Genomic DNA, 24,909 nt, shown 5'->3' with positions numbered 1-24,909 from the left:
CAGTATTATTGACGGTGCAGGGCACAGATGGTGGGGCTGGATTTGAGAGTGGGTGGAAAGGACAGCATGGCCACAAGGAGGAGAGAAAAGAGAAGGGCTACCCAGGGGATGTGGTTTGGCCTCCGGCCACCTTACTGCTTTCAGAGGCAACTCTGGAAAGAGTGAAAAGATCTAGAACAGTCTGGGGCGGGGGCCCCAAAGGCGACTATTGTGGTCACGTCCAGGCCGGGGCAGAGCCCACGCCAGAAAGGGCACTCTTTGGATTCCCATCAAGAGGGCTCAGCCCAAGTGCTTAATATAGTGCTCTGCACACGCTAAGTGCTTAATAAATCCTGCTCATTGATAGATGGGTGAGGGAAGAAGCAGATCAGGAGGAAGCCAGAGACCCTGAGGTGAGGGTCAACAGAGAAGGCCAAACAAGCAGGTGGCTTGAAATTCATTCAATCGTATTCATTGAGCGCTTACTGTGTGCTGAGCACTGGACTAAGCGTTTATCATTTTGAACCGAAAACAGGGGATACAGCGACAACGATTCCCCTTTCCCCTGGTTATCGATTTTGTAGCCAAAAACAATTGATACGCAGCAGTCTAAACTGGGATTCGCCAGCCGGAAATCGTATATATGCTGACTTCTGTCAGCTTGCCTGGCTCCAGCACATCTTACCCCATGATACTCCCTCAACATCTAGGACGGTGCCCTTCTCAGAGGGGCTTAGTTATCCGGGTTGGTGATAATGCTAAGTACCTGGAAATACTGCAGCAAACAGAATCATCCGGATGCTTGGGTGGGTTAGCCTTTGATTTGCAATTGAGTCCTAAAACTAGAGCTGTGGGTAGGGTTCCTGCTCATATTCCCCCATCTTCTTGGCTTCCTCCCAGCTCCCAAAGAAGGGCAGTAAAGAAAACTTAATACTCTGAAATTTTTTGTTAAGATCATTTTTGGGTAACCTAGGGAAATGGTAACAGAAGGGGAAATGCAAGTTTCTAATGTCAAGACAGACCAGTGAGCAGGGAATGTGCCAGTTGGTTATACTGTACTCTCCGAAGCTCTTATTCATTCATTCAATCGTATTTATTGAGCACTTACTGTGTGCACAGCACTGTACTAAGCACTTGGGAAGTACAAGTTGGCAACATATAGAGACAGTCCCTACCCAACAGTGGGCTCACAGTCTAGAAGGGGGAGACAGACAACAAAACATATTAACAAAATAAAGTAAATACAATAGTAAATATGTACAAGTAAAATAGAGTAATAAATCTGTACAAACATATATACAGGTGCTGTGGGGAGGGGAAGGAGGTAGGATGGGGGGATGGGGAGGGGGAGAGGAAGGAGGGGCTCAGTCTGGGAAGGCCTCCTGGAGGAGGTGAGCTCTCAGTAGGGTTTTGAAGGGAGGAAGAGAGCTAGCTTGGCGGATGTGCGGAGGGAGGGCATTCCAGGCAAGGGGGAAGACATGGGCCAGGGGTCGACGGTGGGACAGGCGAGAACAAGGCACAGTGAGGTGGTTGGTGGCAGAGGAGCAGAGGGTGTGGGCTGGGCTGTAGAAGGAAAGAAGGGAGGTGAGGTAGGAGGGGGCGAGGTGATGGAGACCCTTGAAGCCGAGAAAGCACTCAAATGCGATGGACTGACACAGTGAAATAAACTTCACCAGGCCTCTCGTCTCCTAATCATTTCTGATTAAAGTGATCACGTCGTGAGCAGCAGCATGGCATGGTGGACAGACCACGGGCCTGAGACTCAAAAGGTCATGGGTTCTAATCCCAGCTCTGCCACTTGTCTGCTGTGTGACCTTGGGAATGTCACTTCACTTCTCTGGGCCTCAGTTACCTCATCTATAAAATGGGGATTGAGATTGAGTCCCACATGGGACAGGGACTGACCTGATTTAGCTGTAGTCATCCCAGCGCTTAGAACAGTGCCCGGCACATATTAAGGGCTTAACAAATACCATAAAATGCAAATACAAATGCACACCAATGCTTCTGGAACCTGCTCTGAGACAAGATTTTTTTTTTTTATGCATACTGGTTTTCTTTGCCAACTGTGCTTTTTTCTGTCGTGACTTTGGGCTACCCCCCTATACCTCTTACTCTTCAAATTCTACATAGTAACTGGGCAATCAAAGGCAGAGTTTGGCACACAAACGAGGCTTTCCATGGCCACAATACTGTCCATCATTCCAGTTGTCTGGGATGGTTATGGAATCAGTAGGGGGTTTTTGTACCCAGTTAAAGTTCAATTATACTTATTTCCCTGTGCAATGCTGATATAGCAACCACACAAACTATCCAGAGTTCTGGCTACGAAAGCACTGACGTTATGGTATTAATAGTTAAATTCAAGTAATTGTTCTTGCTCACTGAACTGCACTGTAACAAATAGGCTTCAAATGTGGTGGTCGCTTTTTTTTTTTGTCACACGCCTTCTGAAATTTCACTCAGCATAAAGAAAGCCAGAGTCCCTAACTCCCTTTGTTTCACAAGATTTTAGTGTTGACGACCTTGTGTTTGCCAATCGCAAGGATTGGGAGAATGAAAAGCTTTGTCTACGTGTTCAACGATTCATTCCGTAATTCCTTCAGGTCAGCGGTACTCTGGAAACTAACTACTCAAGTGCTCAAATTTCTGACAGATGGACGGAGAGATGTGTTTTTAGCCAAACGAGCCAAGCCACCGCATTCATAGGATATTGATTCGTCAGCGAGAGAGATAAGGTGGTAGAGTTTTATGGATTTCAGGCCAAGTCAAAGTTCACGATCCACGATCCGCCAGACTAAAGGTTAAAGTATGAGATAGCTACCTAACTAAACGACACCTTTGGTTCACTATTCAAAGACATCGCCGCCAGACATTCTAAAAAGCTGCTTCCCTAAATCGTATTTGCCGTCATGGAAAAAAAAATAGACACATTTAGCTTTGTTTTTCCGGCTACATCTTCATGCAGTCTGAAGAAACATTTTAGACCATCACAACAGGAACAACAGAATCTAATATTGCACAATGGTCCAGCTTACAGAATCAATTATCGACAAACCCCCAAAACCTGGGTGGAATGTGTTTTAGACCTTTGAAAATGTGCTGATAACCCAATCGTTTGTCGTGTCTAAATACTGAACGAGCCGAGCTCTGTTGTATTACAACAGATAGGAGCCTTCCAATTAAAAGTTCCAAATTCAAGAGTTAAAACCCATACAGAAAATTGGAATATTAAAGGAAATGGAAGGGCTCCATCCCGGACCCGTAGTGACTTTTCGGGAGCTGTTTTAAATTAAAAAATTTAGATCGCAAGGTGGAAATGCAGCAAGGCAAGGAGGAGAACCTACCTTAGTCTAACCTTCGAAAGGACTTTAGTACGGATTACTTTCATGAAAAAGGCAGTTAATATCCCCTGCAGAAAAAATGCAAAACCTCATATAATCTTTTTAAGGTTAAGACTAACCTTCCCAGAGTTCCGGATGCATATTTTGGTGCTCGACAAACAGAAACAATAAGGTAACAACTTGATCAGAATTATGTTTCAGCATATGCTAAAATTAATACACGTCCTTAAGCTCTCTCCATTTACCCAGAGCACTCCTTACCAAACCACAGTCTCATGACAAATTCAAATTAAATCTCCAACAGCAGAACACACGGTAGGGGAAACAGCTGTTTTAAACTCACAGTTCAAAAGGGGAATGAGTTGGTTCACTAATCAGAGCCCGAGAGGAAGTTCACTATTTCCACCGCTTTACCTGTAATAGACCGCCATCGTCAAAACGGAGCACTTCCATTATGTTCTCCGACTGGATGAATGCTGTGAAGGAACACAAAAGTCAAAGTCACTGGACGGAAGAATATGGTTTTCTGTGAGGCTTTCCATCATGGGAACCCAAAAATCAAACATGACATTAAGTGACGATTGGGTTCAACGGCTCGACTTGAAGACGGGCTTAACTTCGAGGTCACTGGCTGATCCTAAGCGCCTAGATATGTTAAGGTGAAATACACTCTACAAAACGCAATTCAGTGACTACGTTCACACTCAACCTGAGAACTGACACCATCACCACTGCTTTGCTACCTGTCTGCTGTGCGACCTTGGGAAAGTCATTTCACTTCTCTGGGCCTCAGTTACCTCATCTGTCAAATGGAGATTAAGACTGTGGGCTCCACGTGGGACAGGGATTGTGTCCTACCCGATTTGCTTATATCCACCCCAGCGCTCAGTACAGTGCCTGGCACAGAGTGAGGACTTAACAGACACTACAGTTATCATCATCTAGTCAGACACTGATCTCTAGGCAGAGATCAAGGTAGATCAGGATCAGCCAGAGCCCCCTGCCCTCCTCATCTGGTATGACTTATAGGACTCCCCTTCTTTAACGTCAGCAGGGCTCCAGCAATCCCCTTGTCGAACTTTTTTTTTTTTTTGAGAGCAGCTACAACTGCACTTATTGGGCCCTATAGACGATAGAGAGGAAGTGAAACCACCCCACTAGATCTGAGCATGCTGGCTGGGGGAGTCCATCCAGTTGCCCCCGCCCTCTTCCTCCCCCTCCTCCCGCCCCCAGCCCAGAAGGAACCTCAGCTCAGCTGGCAGAGCCCAGCCTGGTTGCTACTGATGCCTGTCTACTTGCTTTGTTTTGTTGTCTGTTTCCCCTTTCTAGACTGTGAGCCCATTGTTGGGGAGGAATTGGCTCTCTCTGTTGCCAAATTGTACTTTCCAAGTGCTTAGTACAGTGCTCTGCACGCAGTAAGCACTCATTAAATACAACTGAATGAATGAATGGCCCAGACAGGCCCACGCCCGACACAAACACCCACACACACACACCCCATCCCGACCCCGTTCCCCATGGCGAGAAGGTGGGCTGTCCCTCCCTGCCCTACGGACCACATTTACAGAAAGGGGAAGAGACGGAAAGAGAAAGTTTCCATTAAGGGTTTTCAATGACAGGTGGCCCTCCCGCTTTCTTCTACTGGCTGCCAGGCCCCGACGCCAAAAGCGGAAAAAGAGCTCCCAGAGGGCAAGGATCGGGCGTCCGGCAGCTGGACGGGACCCCCCAACCAGCCGATGCCTCCCGATGACCGAGTCTCTGGCTGGGAGCGGTCGGGTGGGAGGATGGACCAGCAGAGGTGGCGCGAGCGTCCATCGACGAGCTTGGGCAGGCGGGCCCTCGCCCCGGACAGCATCGTTGTCCACCATGGGCAACTGGCCACTGTCTACTTCCCCCTTCCATTTTGGCTCCAGGGGCCACGCCCGTGTTTCCAGGGATCTACTGTGTCCAACCCGATTGACTTCTGTGCACCCTAGCGCTTAGTATGGTGCCTGGCACACGGTAAGCGCCTGACAAACACCGCAATTATTATTAGACGGATCCAGCCACTGCAAAGCAGCAGGGACGGCTGGATCTGCAAGCTTCTCCTGAGGGCCTTTTCAGAGGGGGCCCTCTCCGACGCCAGGGCTACCAGGCGGGGTCGGTAGCAGGGTGCCCACCTCAGGCAGTGGGTGTCACATTTCCAGAGCTGCTTCTGCCCAAAACAACCGCTCCATCCATGGCATTTATGGAGCGCTTACTGTGCGCAGAGCGCCGTACGGAGTGCTTGGGAGAGTAGGATAGAACAGAGCGGGCAGACATGTTCCCGGCCCGGAACGCTCACGGTCTAGAGGAAGGAAACTCCCACCCAGCAGGGAAACAGCCATGCCCATTTTCCAGAAGGCCACGCTGATGACTGGTTGCCGGGCACAGGAATCAAGCTCTCCTCTACCCCCATTTCCTCTTCATCCTCAACCCTACAAATCAATTAATCAATCCCAGGGTACTGATCGATTGACCCACTGTACTAAGCACTTGGGGTAATACAATTGTTCCCCCCCTTCAACTTTATCCAACCTTGACTTAACTGACACTCTCCTCTGTTGATTCTCCTCCCATCTCTCTAACGGCTGTTTCTCAGTGTCTTTTGTTGGCTCTTCCTCTGACAGCGGGGGGCCCTCAAGGCTCAGTTCTGGGTCCCCTTCTATTCTCCATCCACACCCCTTCTCTTGGAGAACTCATTCACTCCCATGGCTTCAATTACCATCTCTCCGAGGATGATTAAATCTCCATCTCCAGCCCCGATCTCTCCTTCTCTGGAGTCTCACATTTCCTCCTGACTTCAGGACATCTCTACCTTCTTGATGCTCCACCAACAGCTCAAACTTAACATATCCAAAATGGGGCTCCGTATCATCTCATTCAAACCCTGTCCTCCCCATCTGTCCCAACACTGTAGACCGCACCACTATCCTCCCTGACTCACAGGCCCATAACCTTGGCATTGCCCTCCAGTCATCTCTCTCAACCACACCAAATATTAAATCTGTCACCAAATCCTGTGGGTTCTAGCGTCACAACAATACTAAAATCCAAACTGCAACCACGCTGCTCCAAGCGCTTATTGTATCCTGCCTGGTCTGCTACAACCTGGCTCCTCGCTGACCTCCCGGCCTCTCTCTCCCCGCTCCAATCCATATTACACTCAGCTGCCTGGATCATTTTTCTACAGATACTTTCAGTCCATGTCCCCTGACTCCTCAAGAACCACCTCTGGCTGCCCATCCGCCTCCGCCAAGAGAAACTCCTTACCGTCGGCTTTCAAGCAATCAGCTGGGCCCCTCCTACCTCACCTCAAAGAGCTGCTACTCCAGCCCAGCTCACTCATTTCAGGCCTCTAGCTCCACAGGCCTCTACTCACCGTGCCCCAATCTCATCTCTCTACTGGATATCTATTTACATTGTACTCTCCCAAGGGCCTAGCACAGAGCTTAGCACACATTAAGCGCTCAGTCAATATTACTAATGCCTCACCGACGACCCCTTTCCCACGTCCTCCCCCTAACCTGGTATTCCCTCCCCCTCCTTATCCACCAGACCCCCACTCTCCCCACCTCCTCCAAGAGGCCTTCCCCAATTAAGCTCTCTTTCTACAGGCTCCCTCTCCCTTCTGTGTCATCTACGCATTTGGATCTGTGACCTTTGGGCATTTGGTATTTGTCCCACCCTCAACCCCATGGTACTTTTGCACCTATCAAATAATGTAGCATTACTTATTTGTATTAATGTCTGTCTTCCCCTCTAAGCTCATTGTAGGCAAGGAACCTGCCTGCCAACTCTGTTCTCCCAAGCGGTTAGTACAGTGCTCTGCACAAAGTAAGCACTAGACTGGAAGCTCGTCCTCTAGACTGTGAGCTCACTGTGGGCAGGGAATGTCACTGTTCATTGCTGGATTGTACTTTCCCGAGCGCTTAGTACAATGCTCTGCACACAGCAGGCGCACAATAAATAGGATTGAATGAAGTAATTAATACCACTGATGAAGACGACAACAAAAATGACACATGTTTTGGACAGAACCCAGTTAGGGAGTGTTTCCCAACATGCACCTGACAGATCCCGCAATGTCAGCAGAAATGGTTCTGTGCATTTTCTTCAATGCAGAGTTCCTTAAGAATTTACTGCCTGGTGGCCTGAATTCATTCATTCATTCATTCAACAGTATTTACTGGGCGCTTACTGTGTGCACAGCACTGAACTAAGCGCTTGGGAGAGCCCAATGCAACAATAAACACCTGCTCTGCTCACTTTCCAAGGAGTCTCTGGAGGCTTTTCGCATCATCCCCAAATCAGCCTGTCTGCATTCCCAGTCTCCCTCTCCCTACAGGTCTGAGAAGCAGCACTGACTAGTGGACAGAGCTGAGGCCTAGGAGTCAGGAGGACCTGGGTTCTAATCCTGACTCTGCCACTTGTCTGCTGTGTGACCTTGGGCAAATCACTTCACTGGGCCTCAGTTACCTCATCTGGAAAATGGGGATTAAGACTGTGAGCCTTATGTGGGACAGGGACTGTGTCCAACCCGATTTACTTGTTTCCACCCTAGAGTTCAGTACAGTGCCTGGCACACTGCAAGCACTTCATACTACAATTATTATCACACGATGTTCACAGACCATAGAAAAGGACCAAACCCACGAAGAACTTTTCTTTAGCAACCGATTAGTGGTGGTGTTTATTCAGCATTGCTAACTGTACAATAAAGGGCACTACACACAGTAAGCGCTCAATAAATACGACTGACTGAAGTGCGGAGATAGATGCTGCCTAACAACTGTCAGCTCCTGCCCAACAAATCTGACAGACCTAAAAAGCTGACCCAAATTTTAAGGCTGACAAATCGACTTAACCCTTTTTTTTATGGTACTTGTTAATAACTTACTCTGTGCCAGGGACTGTACTGAGCACTAGACAGACACCAGCTTATCAGGTTGGACACAGGCCACCTCCCAGGCACCGTACTAAGTGCTGGAGTAGATACAAGATAATCGGGTTGGACACAGCCCCTGGACCACATGGGGCTCACAGTCTTTTCCAGATGGGGAACTGAGGCCCAGAGAAGGGAAGTGACTTGCCCGAGGTCACACAGCCGACACAAGGCGGAGCCGGGATTGGAACCCACGTCCTCCTGATGCCACTACGTCCCGCTATTCTTATGGAAGTATGACAGTAAGGCTGTGGTCTACAGGGTTGTTTTTGAGCAGCAATGTTGGAAGTTTCTCCAGAGGGACAATTCCAGAAGTTATTTTATTAGGTCATATATGGTTGCTCCCAAAGCACATACCTGCTCACCCAACAGCCTGCCCTTCCTGAAAAGCAGTTCATAATCACCTGTGAGCAATTAGGGGTGGACAATTAGTCAAAGGACAAGCGAGGTTAGGTGCTAGCTTCTGGGTGGAAAGGCTTTCACGCCACTCGGTCCATCCATCAACAACCGAGCCGAATGAAGTACAGGGGGAGGTGGTCTGCCCTTCTGGCGGCAGGGGGGGATGAACGTAATAATAATAGTAATGATGATAATTGTTAAGTGCTTACTATGTGCCAAGCACTGTTCTAAGTGCTGGGATAAATAGCATGGCTAAGTGGATAGAGCCCAGGCCTGGGAGTCAGGAGTACCTGGCTTCTAATCCCGCCTCCGTCACATAATAATAATAATAATAATAATAATAATAATAATGGCATTTATTAAGTGCTTACTATGTGCAAAGCACTGCTCTAAGTGCTGGGGAGGTTACAGGTGATCAGGTTGACCCACGGGGGGTTCAAAGTCTTAATCCCCATTTTACAGATGAGGGAACTGAGGCCCAGAGAAGTTAAGTGACGTGCCCAGAGTCACATGGCTGACAATTGGCAGAGCCGGAATTTGAACCCATGACCTCTGACTCCAAAGCCCGTGCTCTTTCCACCGAGCCACTCTGCTTCTCTGCAAATCTACATCTCTGCCCCTGCTCTCTCTCCCTCCAAGCTCACATCTCCTCCTGCCTTCAGGACACCTCCATCTGGATGTCTGCCCGCCACCTAAAACTCAACATGTCCAAGACTGAACTCCTTGTCTTCCCTCCCAAACCCTGCCCTCTCCCTGACTTTCCCATCTCTGTTGACGGCACTACCATCCTTCCCATCTCACAAACCCGCAACCTTGGTGTCATCCTCAACTCCGCTCTCTCGTTCACCCCTCACATCCAAGCCGTCATCAAAACCTGCCGGTCTCACCTCCACAACATTATCAAGATCCGCCCTTTCCTCTCCATCCAAACCGCTACCCTGCTCGTTCAAGCTCTCATCCTATCCCGTCTGGACTACTGTATCAGCCTCCTCTCTGATCTCCCACCCTCCTGTCTCTCCCCACTTCAATCCATACTTCACGCCGCTGCCCGGACTGTCTTTGTCCAGAAACACTCTGGGCATGTTACTCCCCTCCTAAAAAGTCTCCAGTGGCTACCAATCAACCTGTGCATCAGGCAGAAACTCCTCACCCTGGGCTTCAAGGCTCTCCATCACCTCGTCCCCTCCTACCTCACCTCCCTTCTCTCCTTCTACAGCCCAGCCCACACCCTCCGCTCCTCTGCCGCTAACCTCCTCACCGTGCCTCATTCTCGCCTGTCCCGCCATCGATCCCCGGCCCACGTCATCCCCCTGGCCTGGAATGCCCTCCCTCCCCACATCCGCCAAGCTAGCTCTCTTCCTCCCTTCAAAGCCCTTCTGAGAGCTCACCTCCTCCAGGAGGCCTTCCCAGACTGAGCCCCCTCCTTCCTCTCCCCCGCCTCCCCCTCTCCATTCTCCCAGACTTACCTCCTTCCCTTCCCCACAGCACCTGTATACATGTATATATGTTTGTACATATTTATTACTCTATTTTACTTGTACATATTGTATTTATTTTATTTTGTTAATATGTTTTCTTTTGTTCTCTGTCTCCTCCTTCTAGACTGTGAGCCCACTGTTGGGTAGGGACTGTATATATGTTGCCAACCTGCACTTCCCAAGTGCTTAGTACAGTGCTCTGCACACAGTAAGCGCTCAATAAATACGATTGAATGAATGAAATGAATGAATGCTTCTCACTTGTCTGCTGTGCGACCTTGGGCAAGTCACTTCACTTCTCTGGGCCTCAGTTATCTCATGTGGAAAATGGGGATTAAGAGTGTGAGCCCCATGTGGGGCAAGGACTGTGTCCACCCTGACTGACTCGTATCTATCCCAGCTCTTAGAACAGTGCTTGGCACACAGCACGCACTTAACAAGTACAGTAATTATTATTATAAACACACTCCCCAAGGAGACAGCTTTGTGCCTTGAGAGACAGAGGGTAAGGGCCAATGCTGAATAGCCACTAAATTTCATCTAGCCATGGGGTCAGGGGGAAACAAATTAATCCAATCTTGGCCAACTTTGTGAGCATCCCCTACCAGTCACACTGGTCAAATACCCCAAGAGGATCACCAACTGGCAAGCGGCTAGAAGTCTTCTCACCGACAGCCCCAACCTTTGAAGCCAAAGGCTGTGAGATCTATCTCACAGTAGGCTGGTAAAACGCAAAGGACACCTGAGGCCCTGCGTTCATACTAAGTCTGGAAAAGAAGCGGGCAAAGCAATGGGAAAGTCACTACTTATATTAATGGCTGCCTCCCTCCTCTAGACTGTAAGTCTGTTATGGACAGAGAACTAACTCTGTCACTATAGGTCTACTGTACTGGACTCTCCCAAGTGCTTATTATAGTGGCGCTGCATATAGTAAGTGGTCGACAAGTACCACTGACCAAAGGCCTGTCTACGGAAAACTGGTTACTGGTATCCACACTGAGACACTCTTGTAACAAGTTTAGAATGAATATCAATCCTCCCCTCTGGACTCGTTGTGGGCAGGGAATGTGACTGTTTATTGTAGCATTGTATCTCAAGTGCTTAGTACAGTGCTCTACAGAAAGGAAGTGCTCAATAAATACAAGTGAATGAATGAATGAACAAATGTTCCAGTCAGGTTATCACTCAAAGTCTCCTCTGACCTTTGGGCACACACACACGTGTGGGCTCGCTCTCTCTCTCACTCAGGGTTTCTTTTATCTCTGCTGAACACAGCCTAATAAACTCCCCACTAAGAGGTAAACACAGCTAAGACAGACAGGAGTCCTAAAGCCCGGATAAATTTCGGTTATGATGAACGGCTTTGGTTTCCCCTCCCCCAGGCAGCCAGCCACACTGCCTCCCCAAGACCTGGCTCTGGCTCTCCTCCTCCCCGACACCAAGGAGTCACCATCCCATCTCCCCACTTCTGGACCATGAGTGTTGGGCAAGGATTGTCTCTATTTATTGCCAAATGGTACTTTCCAAACGCTTGGTACAGTGCTCTGCACACAGTAAGCACTCAAATACAATTGAATGAATCCCCCTTTTTATGGTATTTATTAAGTGCTTACTATGTGTCAGGCACAGGTCTAAGCACTGGGGCAGGTACAACATAATCAGGTTGGACACAGCCCCTGTCCCACATTGGGCTCACAGTCTTTTCCCCCATTTTACCGATGAAGTAAGTGAGGCCCAGAGAAGTTAAGTGACTTGCCTATGGTCTCACACAGCAGACGAGTGGCAGAGCCGGGACTAGAACCCAGGTCCTTCTGATTCCCAGCCCGAGCTTTAGCCACTAGACCACGCTGCTTCTCTCCCCCATCATGCCTTCCTCCACCCCAGAGAGAAAGAACAAGGCCTCCACAAGCCCCGGGAAAGAATGGTGACTGCAAAGGTGATGGTTGGACCCTGAATTCTGGGCCCTAAGAAGCCTCAAGTTCTGCTCCTCTACCCTCAGCACCCGACTGATTTTCCTTCAATTCTGGGCTTTGCTTTCATGTTTCACCATTCCAGATCCGTCTGCCTCCCACTTCCAAACCCACTCTTCAACAGAGCTGTCTTCGAAACCATCTACCTCCCCTTCTCCCGGAAACGTTATCCAACCTCGGCTTCCCTGACCCTGTCCTCTCCTGCTTCTCCTATCACTCTGGCTGCTCATTCTTAGTTTCTTTCACAGGCTACTTCTCTGCCTCCCACCTCCTACTTGGGGGAGTCCCTCAAGGCTCAGTTCTGGGGACCCCTTCTTTCCCTGTCTACGCCCACTCCCTTGGGAAACTCATTCACTCCCACGGCTTCGACTACCACCTCTATGCAGATGATTTCCAAATCAACAACTCTGGCCTTCTCTTCAATCTCACATTTTCTCTTGCCTTCAGGATGTCTCTAATCTGACGACCTGTGGACACCTCAAACTTCACATGCCTGAAACTCCTCATCTTTCCACATAAACCCTGTCCTCCCCCCATCACTGTAGACAGCACCACTGTCTTCCGTCTCAAGCTTGTAACGCTGGTGTTATCCTCAATTTATCGCTCATTCATCCCACACATTCATTCTGTCACCAATTCTGTTGGTTTAACCTTCACAACTTCAGCTCTTTCCTCTCCATCCCAGCTACCATGTTAATTCACGCACTTCTCCTATCCCACCTTGATTACTGCATCAGCCTCCTTGCTGACCTCCCAGCCTCCTGTCTCTCCCACTCTAGTCCACATTTCACTCTGCTACCCAAATGACTTTTCTAGAAAACCGTCCAGTCTGTGCTTCCCCACTCAAGAATCTCCAACGGTCGCCTATCCACCGCTACAAACAGAAACTCCTCACCGGCCATCGCCCTCGCCCCCTCCTACCTTACCTCCCTGATTTCCTGCTACAACCCAGCTGCCACACTTGGCTCCTCTAATGCCAACAATGATAATAATAATAATGATGAAGATAATATTAATAATAAAAATGCAGCCTAACAGGAAGAGCCCAGCCCTGGGAGCCAGAAGACCTAGGTTCTTATCCTAGCTCCGTCAGCTGTCTGCTGTGTGACCTTGGAGAAGTCACTTCTCTTCTCTGGGCCTCAGTTACCTCTTCTGCAAAATGGGGACTAAAACCATGAGCCCCACATGGGACACGAACCATGCCCTACTTGATTAGTTTGCATCTACCCCAGCGCTTAGAACAGTGCCTGGAGCATAGTAAGTGCTTAAATACCATTTAAACAATAATAATAGTATTAATAAAAGTGTTCCTTGTTGAGCACTTTCTACGTGTCCATCATTGTATTGAGTGTTGGGAGAGATACAAGATAATCAGGTTCCCACAGTGGGACTCAGAGTCTAAGTAAGCGGAAGAACAGGTATTGAATCCCCATTCTGCCGATGCAGGTACTGAGGCACAGAGAAGAAGTGACTTGCCCAAAGTCATACAGCAGACAGGTGGCGGAGCTGGGATTAGAACCCAGGTCCCCCGTCTTCCAGGCCTGTGCCCTTTCCACTAGGCCACACTAGTCTGCACAAAGTAAGTGCCCAATAAATACAATTGACGGACTTCTCTAAGAACCAGTAACAGAACTGGGAAAACTGTGACCTAATTCACCAACAGATCCAAGAAATGCTGTGAAAGATGCATTATGAAAACATTAAATGTACTCTACACTAAGACTGTGTCTCTACTTAGAAATAACTGAGGAGAAACTAGACAAATGGTCTATCCTTCCACAAGGCTGCCTTTTAGCCATCAAGTAATAATAATGATCGTATTTGTTAAGCGCTTACTATGTGCAAAGCACTGTTCTAAGCACTGCGTACCAAGCTCACTGTGGGCAGGCAATGTGTCTACCAACTCTGTTGTACTGTTCTCTGCCAAACACTCTGCAGTGCTCGGCCCAGAGTAATATGTTTGTACGTATTCATTACTCTATTTATTTTACTTGTACATATTTATTCTATTTATTTTATTTTGTTAATATGTTTTGTTTTGTTGTCCGTCTCCCCCTTCTAGACTGTGAGCCCACTGTTGGGTAGGGACCATCTCTATATGTTGCCGACTTGTACTTCCCAAGCACTTAGTACAATGCTCTGCACACAGTAAGCGCTCAATAAATACGACTGAATGAATGAATGAATAGTAATAATTTTGGTACTTATTATGCACTTACTATGTGCCAAGCATTGTTCTAAGGCTGGGGTAGGTAGAAGCTAATCAGGTTGGACACGGTCCCTGTCCCACATGGGGCTCACGCTCTTAATCCCCAGTTTTCAGATAAAGGAACTGAGGCCCAGAGAAGGGAAGTGACTTGCCCAAGATCACATAGCAGACAAGCGGCGGAGATGGGATTAGAATCCAGGACTTTCTGACTCCCAGATCTGTGCTCTATCCACGCTGCTTCTCTACCAATGATTGTTCTGCGAGTAACCCTTTCCTTGCTCTAGTTATTGGAAGCCCCCTGGACAATCACTGCAGGCCAGCCACCAAAACTGAAACGTTTTGGAAGTGTGGGAGAAGGAAAACAGAGGCCGGGGCGGAGGGGGCAACCACACACAAACGCGCATTCAACCTCAATCCAAGAATGCATTTATGTATTTGATTTCCTTCTGTGTCACCTATACACTTGGAACTGTACCCTTTGGGTACTTGGGTACTGGGACTGTGAGCTCATTGTGGGCAGGGAACGTGCCTTTATTGCTGTATTTATTATTATTATTATGGTATTTGTTAAGCACTTACTATGTGAAAGCACTGTTCTAAGCGCTGGGATAGGTACAAGGTAATCAGGTTGTCCCACGTGGGGCTCACAGTCTTAATACCCATTCTACAGATGAGGTCACTGAGGCACAGAGAAGTTAAGTGGCTTACCCAAGGTCACACAGCAGACAAGTGGCAGAGTCAGGAATAGAACCCACATCCTCTGACTCCCTTACTTAACTTCCCAAGTGCTTAGCACAGCGCTCTGCATTCAGTTAGCGCTCAATAAATACGATAAATAAATGAATGTTCACCCCCATCCTCAGCCATACAGTACTTATGTACACATCTGCAATTCACCTATTTATATTAATGTCCAACTCGCCTTCTAGACTAAAGCTCACTGTGGGGAGGGGGTGTGCCTACCAACTCTGTGGCATTTTCCTCTCCCAAGCGCTTCATACAGTGCTCTGCACACAGTAAGCGCTCAATAAATACCTCTGATGGACGGATCTCCATTCTCTAAATACATTTGCTTTTTTCCTCGGTGAGAATCTTTTCTATTCCATATTCGCCCAGCGAAGAGCGTGTTGGATAGCAATAGGACCAAGGAAAGGGGCAGATGGGAAGTTGTGCGAAGCAGCAACAAGGGATTGTTGCTCTTGGCTTCCTATCTCTTCCCCATCCCCGTCCACTTCCTCCAAGTTTTCCCACATCAGGCACTTCTCCCCGCAACCCAAACTCCATCACACCTGCACTATCCCAAACAGTACAATCCTCTGCTCAAAGTAGGCAGTCAACAAATACAACTGATTGCCACCCTCCAATTGGAGGAAACCTTCAGCGAGGAGAAAGCCATCAGTGAGAGCTCAAGTTTGCAGTAGAGGAGTGATTTCATTTTTATTTTTTTTTCTTCCAGAGCACACCTACTTTAAGGCCAAACAAACTTCCACCAGTATTAGGGGCTCCTGAAATGTACGGGGCTAGTCGTTTCAAATGCAGTCACTTTGAGATACAGCGTGGCTTAGTGGAAAGAGCACGGGCTTGGGAGTCAGAAGTCGAGGGTTCTAATTCCGGCTGTGCCACTTGACAGTTATGCGACTTTGAGAAAGTCACTGAATTTTTCTGTGCCTCAGTTCCCTCATCTGTAAAATGGGGATTAAGATTATGAGCCCCAAATGCGACAACCAAATACCTTGTGTCTACCCCAGCGCTTAGAACAGTGCCTGGCACATAGTAAGTGCTTAACAAATACCATCATCATTATTATTATTATTATTATTATTGACTGTTTTGCATATTTGCACTTAAGCCACACCAATGCATAAATCGAGTCCAGCTGATGCATGGAGGATTCAATGAACTTTTTTTTAAAAAAGCTTACTCCAATTTGCAAATGCGTATGCCCTCAAATGGAATACATAGCATAAACAGATACAAAACTGGGGGTGAAACGAGGGTGCCTATCATTTAAGTTTCCTTCCCAATAATAATACAACAACTATGGCATTTGTTAAGCGCTCATTATGTGTCAGGCACTGTTCTAAGCGCTGACCAATGCCCGTCCAAGGACGAATAGCTCTGAGTGAAGAAGCACGGCCTAGTGGCAACAGCATGGACTTGGGAGTCAGAGGTCATGGGTTCTAATCCCTGCTCCGTCACTCATCTGCTACATGACCTTAGGCAAATCGCTTCACTTCTCTGTGCCTCAGTTCCCTCATTTGTAAAATGGAGATTGAGATTGTGAGTCCCATGTAGGACACGGACTGTCCAACCCCAATACCATATACCTACCCCAGAGCTTAGATCGGTGCTTGGCACACAGTAAGCACTTAACAAATACTATTATCATTATTATTATTGTTAATGGTCACAGAGTCATCAAAATTATTATCATTAATAGTGCTTGGCACATAGTAAGTACTTAACAAATACCAATGAATTAACCGCCACAGACCCACCATCATCATTAACAACTGCCACAGTCCCACCACAATAATGCTAATTATTAATAAATAATTGCCCCAGACCAGCTGATGCTGTGCAGAGGAAACTTTAGGGCCCGCTTCAGCGAGCCGCTTCCCGCTGAGCACTGCCACCCCACAAATTTGCAAACTTTCGTGCCCACTTGCCATTTTCCATGCAAATCGCCGCGGAGCCCGGCAGGCGAAGCGCCTGGGCCTGACATTGCAAGGACGATGATGATGATTATGCACTTGCATCAATCAATCAAGCAATCAATCGTATTTATGTGTGCAGAGCACTGTACTAAGCGCTTGGGAAGTACAAGTTGGCAACATATAGAGACAGTCCCTACCCAACAGTGGGCTCACAGTCTAAAAGGGGGAGACAGAGAACAAAACCAAACATACTAACAAAATAAAATAAATAGAATAGATATGAACAAGTAAAATAAACAAATAGAGTAATAAATATGTACAAACATATATACATATATACAGGTGCTGGGGGGAAGGGAAGGAGGTAAGATGAGGGGGATGGAGAGGGGGACGAGGGAGAGAGGAAGGAAGGGGCTCAGTCTGGGAAGGCCTCCTGGAGGAGGTGAGCTCTCAGTAGGGCCTTGAAGGGAGGAAGAGAGCTAGCTTGGCGGATGGGCAAAGGGAGGGCATTCCAGGCCCGGGGGATGACGTGCGCCGGGGGTCGATAGCAGGACAGGCGAGAACAAGGTACGGTGAGGAGATTAGCAGCAGAGGAGCAGAGAGTGCGGGGTGGGCTGGAGAAGGAGAGAAGGGAGGTGAGGTAGGAGGGGGCGAGGTGATGGAGAGCCTTGAAGCCCAGGGTGAGGAGTTTCTGCCTGATGCGCAGATTGGTAGCCACTGGAGATTTTTGAGAAGGGGAGTAACATGCCCAGAGCGTTTCTGGACAAAGACAATCCTGGCAGCAGCATGAAGTATGGACTGAAGTGGGGAGAGACATGAGGACGGGACATCAGAGAGAAGGCTGATGCAGTAGTCCAGATGGGATAGGATGAGAGCTTGAACGAGCAGGGTAGTGGTTTGGATGGAGAGGAAAGGGCGGATCTTGGCAACGTTGCGGAGCTGAGACCGGCAGGTTTTGGTGACGGCTTAGATGTGAGGGGTGAATGAGAGAGCCGAGTCCAGGATGACACCAAGGTTGAGGGCTTGTGAGACGGGAAGGATGGTAGTGCCGTCAACAGAGATGGGAAAGTCAGGGAGAGGGCAGGGTTTGGGAGGGAAGACAAGGAGTTCAGTCTTGGTCATGTTGAGTTTTAGGTGTCGGGCAGACATCCAGATGGAGATGGCCTGAAGGCAGGAGGAGATGCGAACCTGGAGGGAGGGGGAGAGAGCAGGGGCAGAGATGTAGATCTGGGTGTCATCAGCGTAGAGATGATAGTTGAAGCCGTGGGAGCGAATGAGGTCAACAAGGGAGTGCGCGTAGATCGAGAACAGAAGGGGACCAAGCCCTGAACCTTGGGGAACCCCCACAGTAAGGGGATGGGAGGGGGAGGAGGAGCCTGCAAAAGAGACTGAGAATGAACGACCAGAGAGATAAGAGGAGAACCAGGAGAGGACGGAGTCTGTGAAGCCAAGGTCAGATAGCGTGTTGAGGAGAAGGGGGTGGTCCACAGTGTCAAAGGCAGCTGAGAGGTCGAGGAGGATCAGGACTGAGTATGAGCCGCTGGATTTGGCAAGCAGGAGGTCATTGGTAACCTTTGAGAGGGCAGTTTCTGTGGAATGTAGGGGACGGAAGACGGACTGGAGGGGGTCGAGGAGAGAGTTGGTGTTGAGGAATTTGAGGCAGCGCGTATAGACAACTAACTCGTTCAAGGAGTTTGGAAAGGAATGGTAGGAGGGATATAGGGTGATAACTAGAAGGTGAGGTGGGGTCATATATTTGTACATACTACTCCATTTTATTTGTACACATTTACTACTCTATTTTATTAATGATGTGCATATAGCTATAATTCTAATTATTCTGTCAGTACTGACACCTGTCTACATGCTTTGTTTTGTTATGTGTCTCCCCCTTCTAGACTGTGAGCCCGTTGTTGGGTAGGGACCGTCTCTATCAGTTGCCAAATTGTACTTTCCAAGTGCTTAGTACAGTGCTCTGTGCACAGGAAGAATTCCATAAATACGATTGAATGAATCAATGATGATGATTGACACTTGTCTGCTTGTTTTGTTGTCTGTGTCCCCCTTCAAGACTGTGAGCCCATTGTTGTATAAAGACCGTCTCTATCCATTGCCGATTGTACTTCCCAAGTGCTTAGTACAGTGCTCTGCACACAGTAAGCACCCCATAAATATGATTGAATGAATAAATCATTATGATGATGACTGACACTTGTCTGCTTGCTTTGTTGTCTGTCTCCCCCTCCTAGACTGAGAGCCCGTTGTTGGGGAGGGATTGTCTCTGTTACCGACTTGTACTTTCCAAGCGCTTGGTGCAGTGCTCTGCACACAGGAAGCGCTCAGTAAATACGACTGAATGAATGAATGAATGATTATGACGATGATTGACACCTGTCTGCTTGCTTTGTTTTGTTGTCTGTCTCTCCCTTCTAGACAGTGATCCCGTTGTTGGGTAGGGACCGCGTCTATCCGTTGTACTTTCCAAGCACTTAATACAGTGTTCTGCACACAGGAAGCTGCAGAGAAGCAGCGTGGCTCAGTGGAAAGAGCACGGGCTTTGGAGTCAGAGGTCACGGGTTCGAATCCCAGCTCCGCCACATGTCTGCTGTGTGACCTTGGGCAAGTCACTTCACTTCTCTGAGCCTCAGTTACCTCATCTGTAAAATGGTGATTAAGACTGTGAACCCCACATGGGACAACCTGATCACTTTGTATCCCCCCAGCGCTTAGAACAGTGCTTTGCACATAGTAAGCGCTTAACAAATGCCAACATTATTATTATTACTATTAGGAAGCGTTCCATAAATACGACTGAATGAATCAATATGACGATGACTGACACCTGTCTGCTTGTTTTGCTGTCTGTGTTCCCCTCCTAGACTGTGACCCCGTTGTTGGGGAGGGATTGTCTCTGTTGCCGACTTGTCATCATCATCATCAATCGTATTTATTGAGCGCTTACTATGTGCAGAGCACTGTACTAAGCGCTTGGGAAGTACAAATTGGCAACATACAGAGACAGTCCCTACCCAACAGTGGGCTCACAGTCTAAAAGGAGATTAGAACCCATGACATTCTGACTCTCTTCTGGCTCTATCCACTATGCCATGCTGCTTCTCTTTATGTTAAGAGTCAGAGCTCTTGTCCATTCCCAAGCGCTTGGTGCGGTGCTCCGCACACAGGAAGCGCTAGCGAAATACGACTGGATGAATGATTAATGCTCCGCTCCTCCTTCGCTAATCTCCTCACATTACCTCGTTCTCGCCTGTCCCGCCATCGACCCCCGGCCCACGTCATCCCCGGGGCCTGGAATGCCCTCCCTCTGCCCATCCGCCAAACTAGCTCTCTTCCTCCCTTCAAGGCCCTACTGAGAGCTCACCTCCTCCAGGAGGCCTTCCCAGACTGAGCCCCTTCCTTCCTCTCCCCCTCGGTCCCCTCTCCATCCCCCCCATCTTACCTCCGTCCCTTCCCCACAGCACCTGTATATATGTATATGTTTGCACATATTTGTTACTCTATTTATTTATTTTACTTGTACATATCTATTCTATTTATTTTATTTTGTTAGTATGTTTGGTTTTGTTCTGTCTCCCTTTTATATATTTATATATGTTTGTACATATTTATTACTCTACTTATTTATTTATTTTACTTGTACATATCTATTCTATTTAATTTTGTTAGTATGTTTGGTTTTTTTTTTCTCTGTCTCCCCTTTTAGACTGTGAGCCCACTGTTGGGTAGGGACTGTCTCTATATGTTGCCAATTTGCACTTCCCAAGCGCTTAGTACAGTGCTCTGCACATAGTAAGCGCTCAATAAATATGATTGATTTTAGACTGTGAGCCCACTGTTGGGTAAGGACTGTCTCTATATGTTGCCAATTTGTACTTCCCAAGCGCTTAGTATAGTGCTCTGCACATAGTAAGCGCTCAATAAATATGATTGATTTAGTGAGCGATGATTGTGCGCAGAGCATTGCACTAAGCGCTCGGGGAGGCCGGCGGAGCGACGACCAGAGAAAGATCCCGGCCAGGCCCCACTCCCGGCCTGAGAGGGGGGGTGGGGGGTGGCCACCCGGGGCCGGGCTTTGGGCTACCGGAAGTGGGCCCGGACTAGCCCGGGGGACCCCCCGCCGGGGCGCGCAGTCCACTACACAGTCCACACGACCGAAGGGATGCCACGCACCTTCCTGGTGGGCCCGGCCCGCGGCCACAACGGTCAGGAGAAGGTGCAGCGCGGCCAGGAGGCGGCCGGCCGGGCCCGGGGGGACCCTCGGGGACGGGGCCGCCGCCTCCTCCTCCCGGTGGTCCTCCTCCTCCTCCTCCGGCCGCCTCCTCCTCCTCCCCATGCTGGGCCTGTCGGGTGGGTGGGCCGGAGGGCCAGGGGTCAGAGGTCAACGAGTCCGTCGGCCGGTCCTGCCGGGCCCTGCGTGCGTGGCCCGCTCCGCCCGCCTCCCCTTTATAGGCTCGGCCGCTCCCAGAAGCCCTCGGGGCGACGCCGGCCGGCCGCCCGGCCCCCACCCCCGACGGCCATCTTGGAGGCGGGCACGGCGGGGCCCGGGCCGGGGCGCGGACGGGAGCCCCGAGGGGCCGGCCACGCTGCCGGCGGACGGCCGGGCTCTCGGCGGCCCCGGGGACGTGCTCGGGGGGCCGCGGCCGCAGACCCCGCCCCCGGGACGCGGGACTCGGGACCTGCCCGGAGTCAAGATGGCCGTCTGGGCTTCGGGACGCCGGGCGGGGGGGAGGACGTCGGCCCTCCGCCTCCTCGTGCGCGTCACCGCCTGGTGGCGCATGCGCCGTCCGGGTCTGTGCGGGAGAGGGCGTCGAGCTGGGGACCGATAATAATAATAATAATGTTGGTATTTGTTAAGCGCTTACTATGTGCAAAGCACTGTTCTAAGCGCTGGGGTAGATACAAGTTGATCAGGTTGTCCCACGTGAGGCTCACAGTCTTAATCCCCATTTGACAGATAGGGTAACTGAGGCACAGAGAATCAATCAATCAATCAATCGCATTTATTTATTGAGCGCTTAGTATGTGCAGAGCACTGTACTAAGCGCTTGGGAAGTACAAATTGACAACATATAGAGACAGTCCCTACCCAACAGCGGGCTCACAGTCTAAAAGGGGGAGACAGAGAACAAAACCAAACATACTAACAAAATAAAATAAATAGAATAGATATGTACAAATAAAATAAATAAATAAATATAGTAATACATATGTACAAACATATATACAGGTGCTGTGGGGAAGGGAAGGCGGGGAAGGTGCTGTGGGGAAGAGAAGTTAAGCGACTTGCCCAAAGTCACGCAGCTGACAATTGGCAGAGCCGGGGTTTGAACCCATGACCTCTGACTCCAAAGCCCGTGTTCTTTCCACTGAGCCACGCTGCTTCTCTTAGAACAGAAACTATTATTATTCTGGTTTTTTGTTAAGCGCTTACTATGTGCCAAGCCATGCCCGGGCTCTTTCCACTGAGCCTACTGTTCTAAGTGCTGATAAAAGCTAGTCAGGGTGGACACAGTCCCTGTCCCACATGAGGCTCCCATTTGACAGTTGAGGGAACCCGAAGCCCAGAGAAGTTAAGTGAGGTTTAGTCATTCAATCGTTTTTATTGAGTGCTGACTGTGTGCAGAGCACTGTACTAAGCAGCGTGGCTCAGTGGAAAGAGCCCGGGCTTTGGAGTCAGACGTCATGGGTTCAAATTCCGGCTCTGCCAATTGTCAGCTGTGTGACTTTGGGCAAGTCACTTACCTTCACTGGGCCTCAGTTACCTCATCTGTAAAATGGCGATTAAGACTGTGCGCCCCCCGTGGGACAAGCTGATCACCCTGTAACCTCCCCAGCGCTTAGAACAGTGCTTTGCACATAGTAAGCGCTTAATAAATGCCATCATTATTATTGTTATTATTAAGCGCTTGGGAGAGTCCAATACAACAATAAGAGTATACCTTGTCTTGAGGCAACTGGAGAGTGGTGGGAAACCGGACTCTGCTTCTCTCCCCAACATCCTCCACGTTGCACTTAGTGGTTAGGGCGCCGATCTGGGAGTCAGAAGGTCATGGGTTCTAATTCCAACTCCACCACTTGTCTTCTGTGTGACCTTGGGCAAGTTACTTCACTTCTCTGGGCCTCAGTTCCCCCATCTGGAAAGTGGAGATGAAGACTGCGAGCCCTGCGTGGGACAACCTGGCTGCCTTGTATCTACCCTGGAGCTTAGAACAGTGCTTGGCACATAGTAAGTGCTTAACAAATGCCATCATTATTATTATTATAAGCCCAGCGCTTAGAACAGTGCTTGGCATATAATAAGCGCTTAACAAATACCATTATTATTATTATTATAAGTCACTTAACTTCTCTGAGCCTCAGTGACCTCATCTGTAAAATTGGGATGAAGACAGTGAGCTCCATGTGGGACAATCTGATCACCTTGTATCCCCCCCCCAAGTGCTTAGAACAGTGTTTTGCACATAGTAAGTGCTTAACAAATGCCATCACTGTTATTATTACCAAGCACCAGGGCTGCTGACATCAGAGGAAGGGAAGGATGCCTGGGGCTCCCCACAGCCTCCGCAGCTGCCATCCCAAAAACCAACCCTGATGGACCCCCCTGCTCGGAACCCCGACTCCTCCCGGAGCTCCAATCCAAGTACAGCAACCCCACTCCTGCCCTTCCCTTCCCCTTCCGAACCCCTCCATCCTCTCTGGGGACAAAAAAAAAGCAACCCTGTCGGTCTCCATGGCGACCTGAGGTCGCTGAGCAGGACCAAAAAAGAAATCGCACCCCTGTCTCCATGGCGACCCGCAGCTGAGCAGGACCAGAAATGACCCCTGATGGTTTCTTTGTTTGTTTTTGAAATAAATTGGGTGGGGAGAAAATCTGCAAAGAGGCTAGTGGAGGCTGGAAACTCCTGGGAACAAGGCCGAGCAGGAAGGGAGAAGGGATGGGAAGGAATTCCTCTCCCGACGTTGATCGGATGATATTTGGGGCTGTTTTGTGCACATCCGTAATTAATGCATGACATATCTCGGCATTGTAGGCGCTGGGCCGGGAACCAGGGACACGCCTGCCGGCCAGATGCCAACCGGGTGATGATGGGCTCCGAGGAGGAAAGCATGACTCAGGAATTAGCAAGCGTGCGCTGGGCCGCCTGACCCACCCCTGATTGGGTGCCCTCTTTCCAATCCAACTGATGAAACTCAAAGCAATAATAACCTTTCACGTGATCCTCCAAACTCTATTAAAATAAATTCAATCTTCTAGGTAATAATCTGCCTATAACATGTGTAAATAATACAGTGTACAGTTTTACCCCATGAAAGAGCCCGCCAGCTCTGTGCATTTCACATAATAATAATAGTAATAATAACTGTGGTTTTGTTAAGCACTTACTATGTGCCAGGCGCTGTACTAAGCACTGGGGTGGATACAGTCAAATCGAGTTGGACACCATCCCTGTCCCACGTGTCCTCACAGTATCCATCCCCATTTTACAGATGAGGTAACCGAGGCACAGAGCAGTGAAGTGACTTGCCTAAGTCACATAGCAGACAAGTAACGGAGCAGGGATTAGAACCCATGACCTTCTGACTCCCAGGCCCATGATACAACTTTATCAGTCGGATACAGTCCCTGTCCCACCTGGGGCTCACAGTCTTAATCCCCATTTTACAGATGAGGTAACTGAGGCCCAGACAAGTGAAGTGACTTTCCTAAAGTCACACAGCAGACAAGTCGCGGAGTCAGGATTTGAACCCATGACCTTCTGACTCCAAGGCCGGTGCTCTATCCACTAAGCCTTGCTGCTTCTCACTTCTCACCATTTCCAAGGTTGTCGAAATCTTCAAATCACTATTGGCATCAGGCTGAAGATCTCTCGCTATCATTCAGCACTACTGCT

The 24,909-nt window shown here is 49.0% G+C and overlaps 1 protein-coding gene across 1 annotated transcript in view; it reads right to left on the bottom strand.

Annotated features, from left to right (window-relative positions):
- TMEM131 (transmembrane protein 131) overlaps positions 1–21,794 on the bottom strand; it is a 105,011-nt gene extending 83,217 nt beyond the window's left edge. Inside the window, exons 1-3 of the mRNA XM_038760122.1 lie at positions 21,432–21,794; positions 21,188–21,296; positions 3,738–3,799 (exon numbers count right to left, since the gene is read on the bottom strand). Of these exons, the coding sequence (XP_038616050.1) occupies positions 3,738–3,799; positions 21,188–21,296; positions 21,432–21,794 (534 nt within the window). The remainder of the gene's footprint in view (positions 1–3,737; positions 3,800–21,187; positions 21,297–21,431) is intronic.
- Positions 21,795–24,909: the final 3,115 nt, after the last annotated feature.

The sequence above is a fragment of the Tachyglossus aculeatus genome, chromosome 18, assembly GCF_015852505.1.
Source record: "Tachyglossus aculeatus isolate mTacAcu1 chromosome 18, mTacAcu1.pri, whole genome shotgun sequence".
NCBI classification, from domain to species: Eukaryota; Metazoa; Chordata; class Mammalia; order Monotremata; family Tachyglossidae; genus Tachyglossus; species Tachyglossus aculeatus.
The sequence above is the reverse complement of the archived record's forward strand: the minus strand, read 5'-3'. Positions and strand labels throughout refer to the sequence as shown.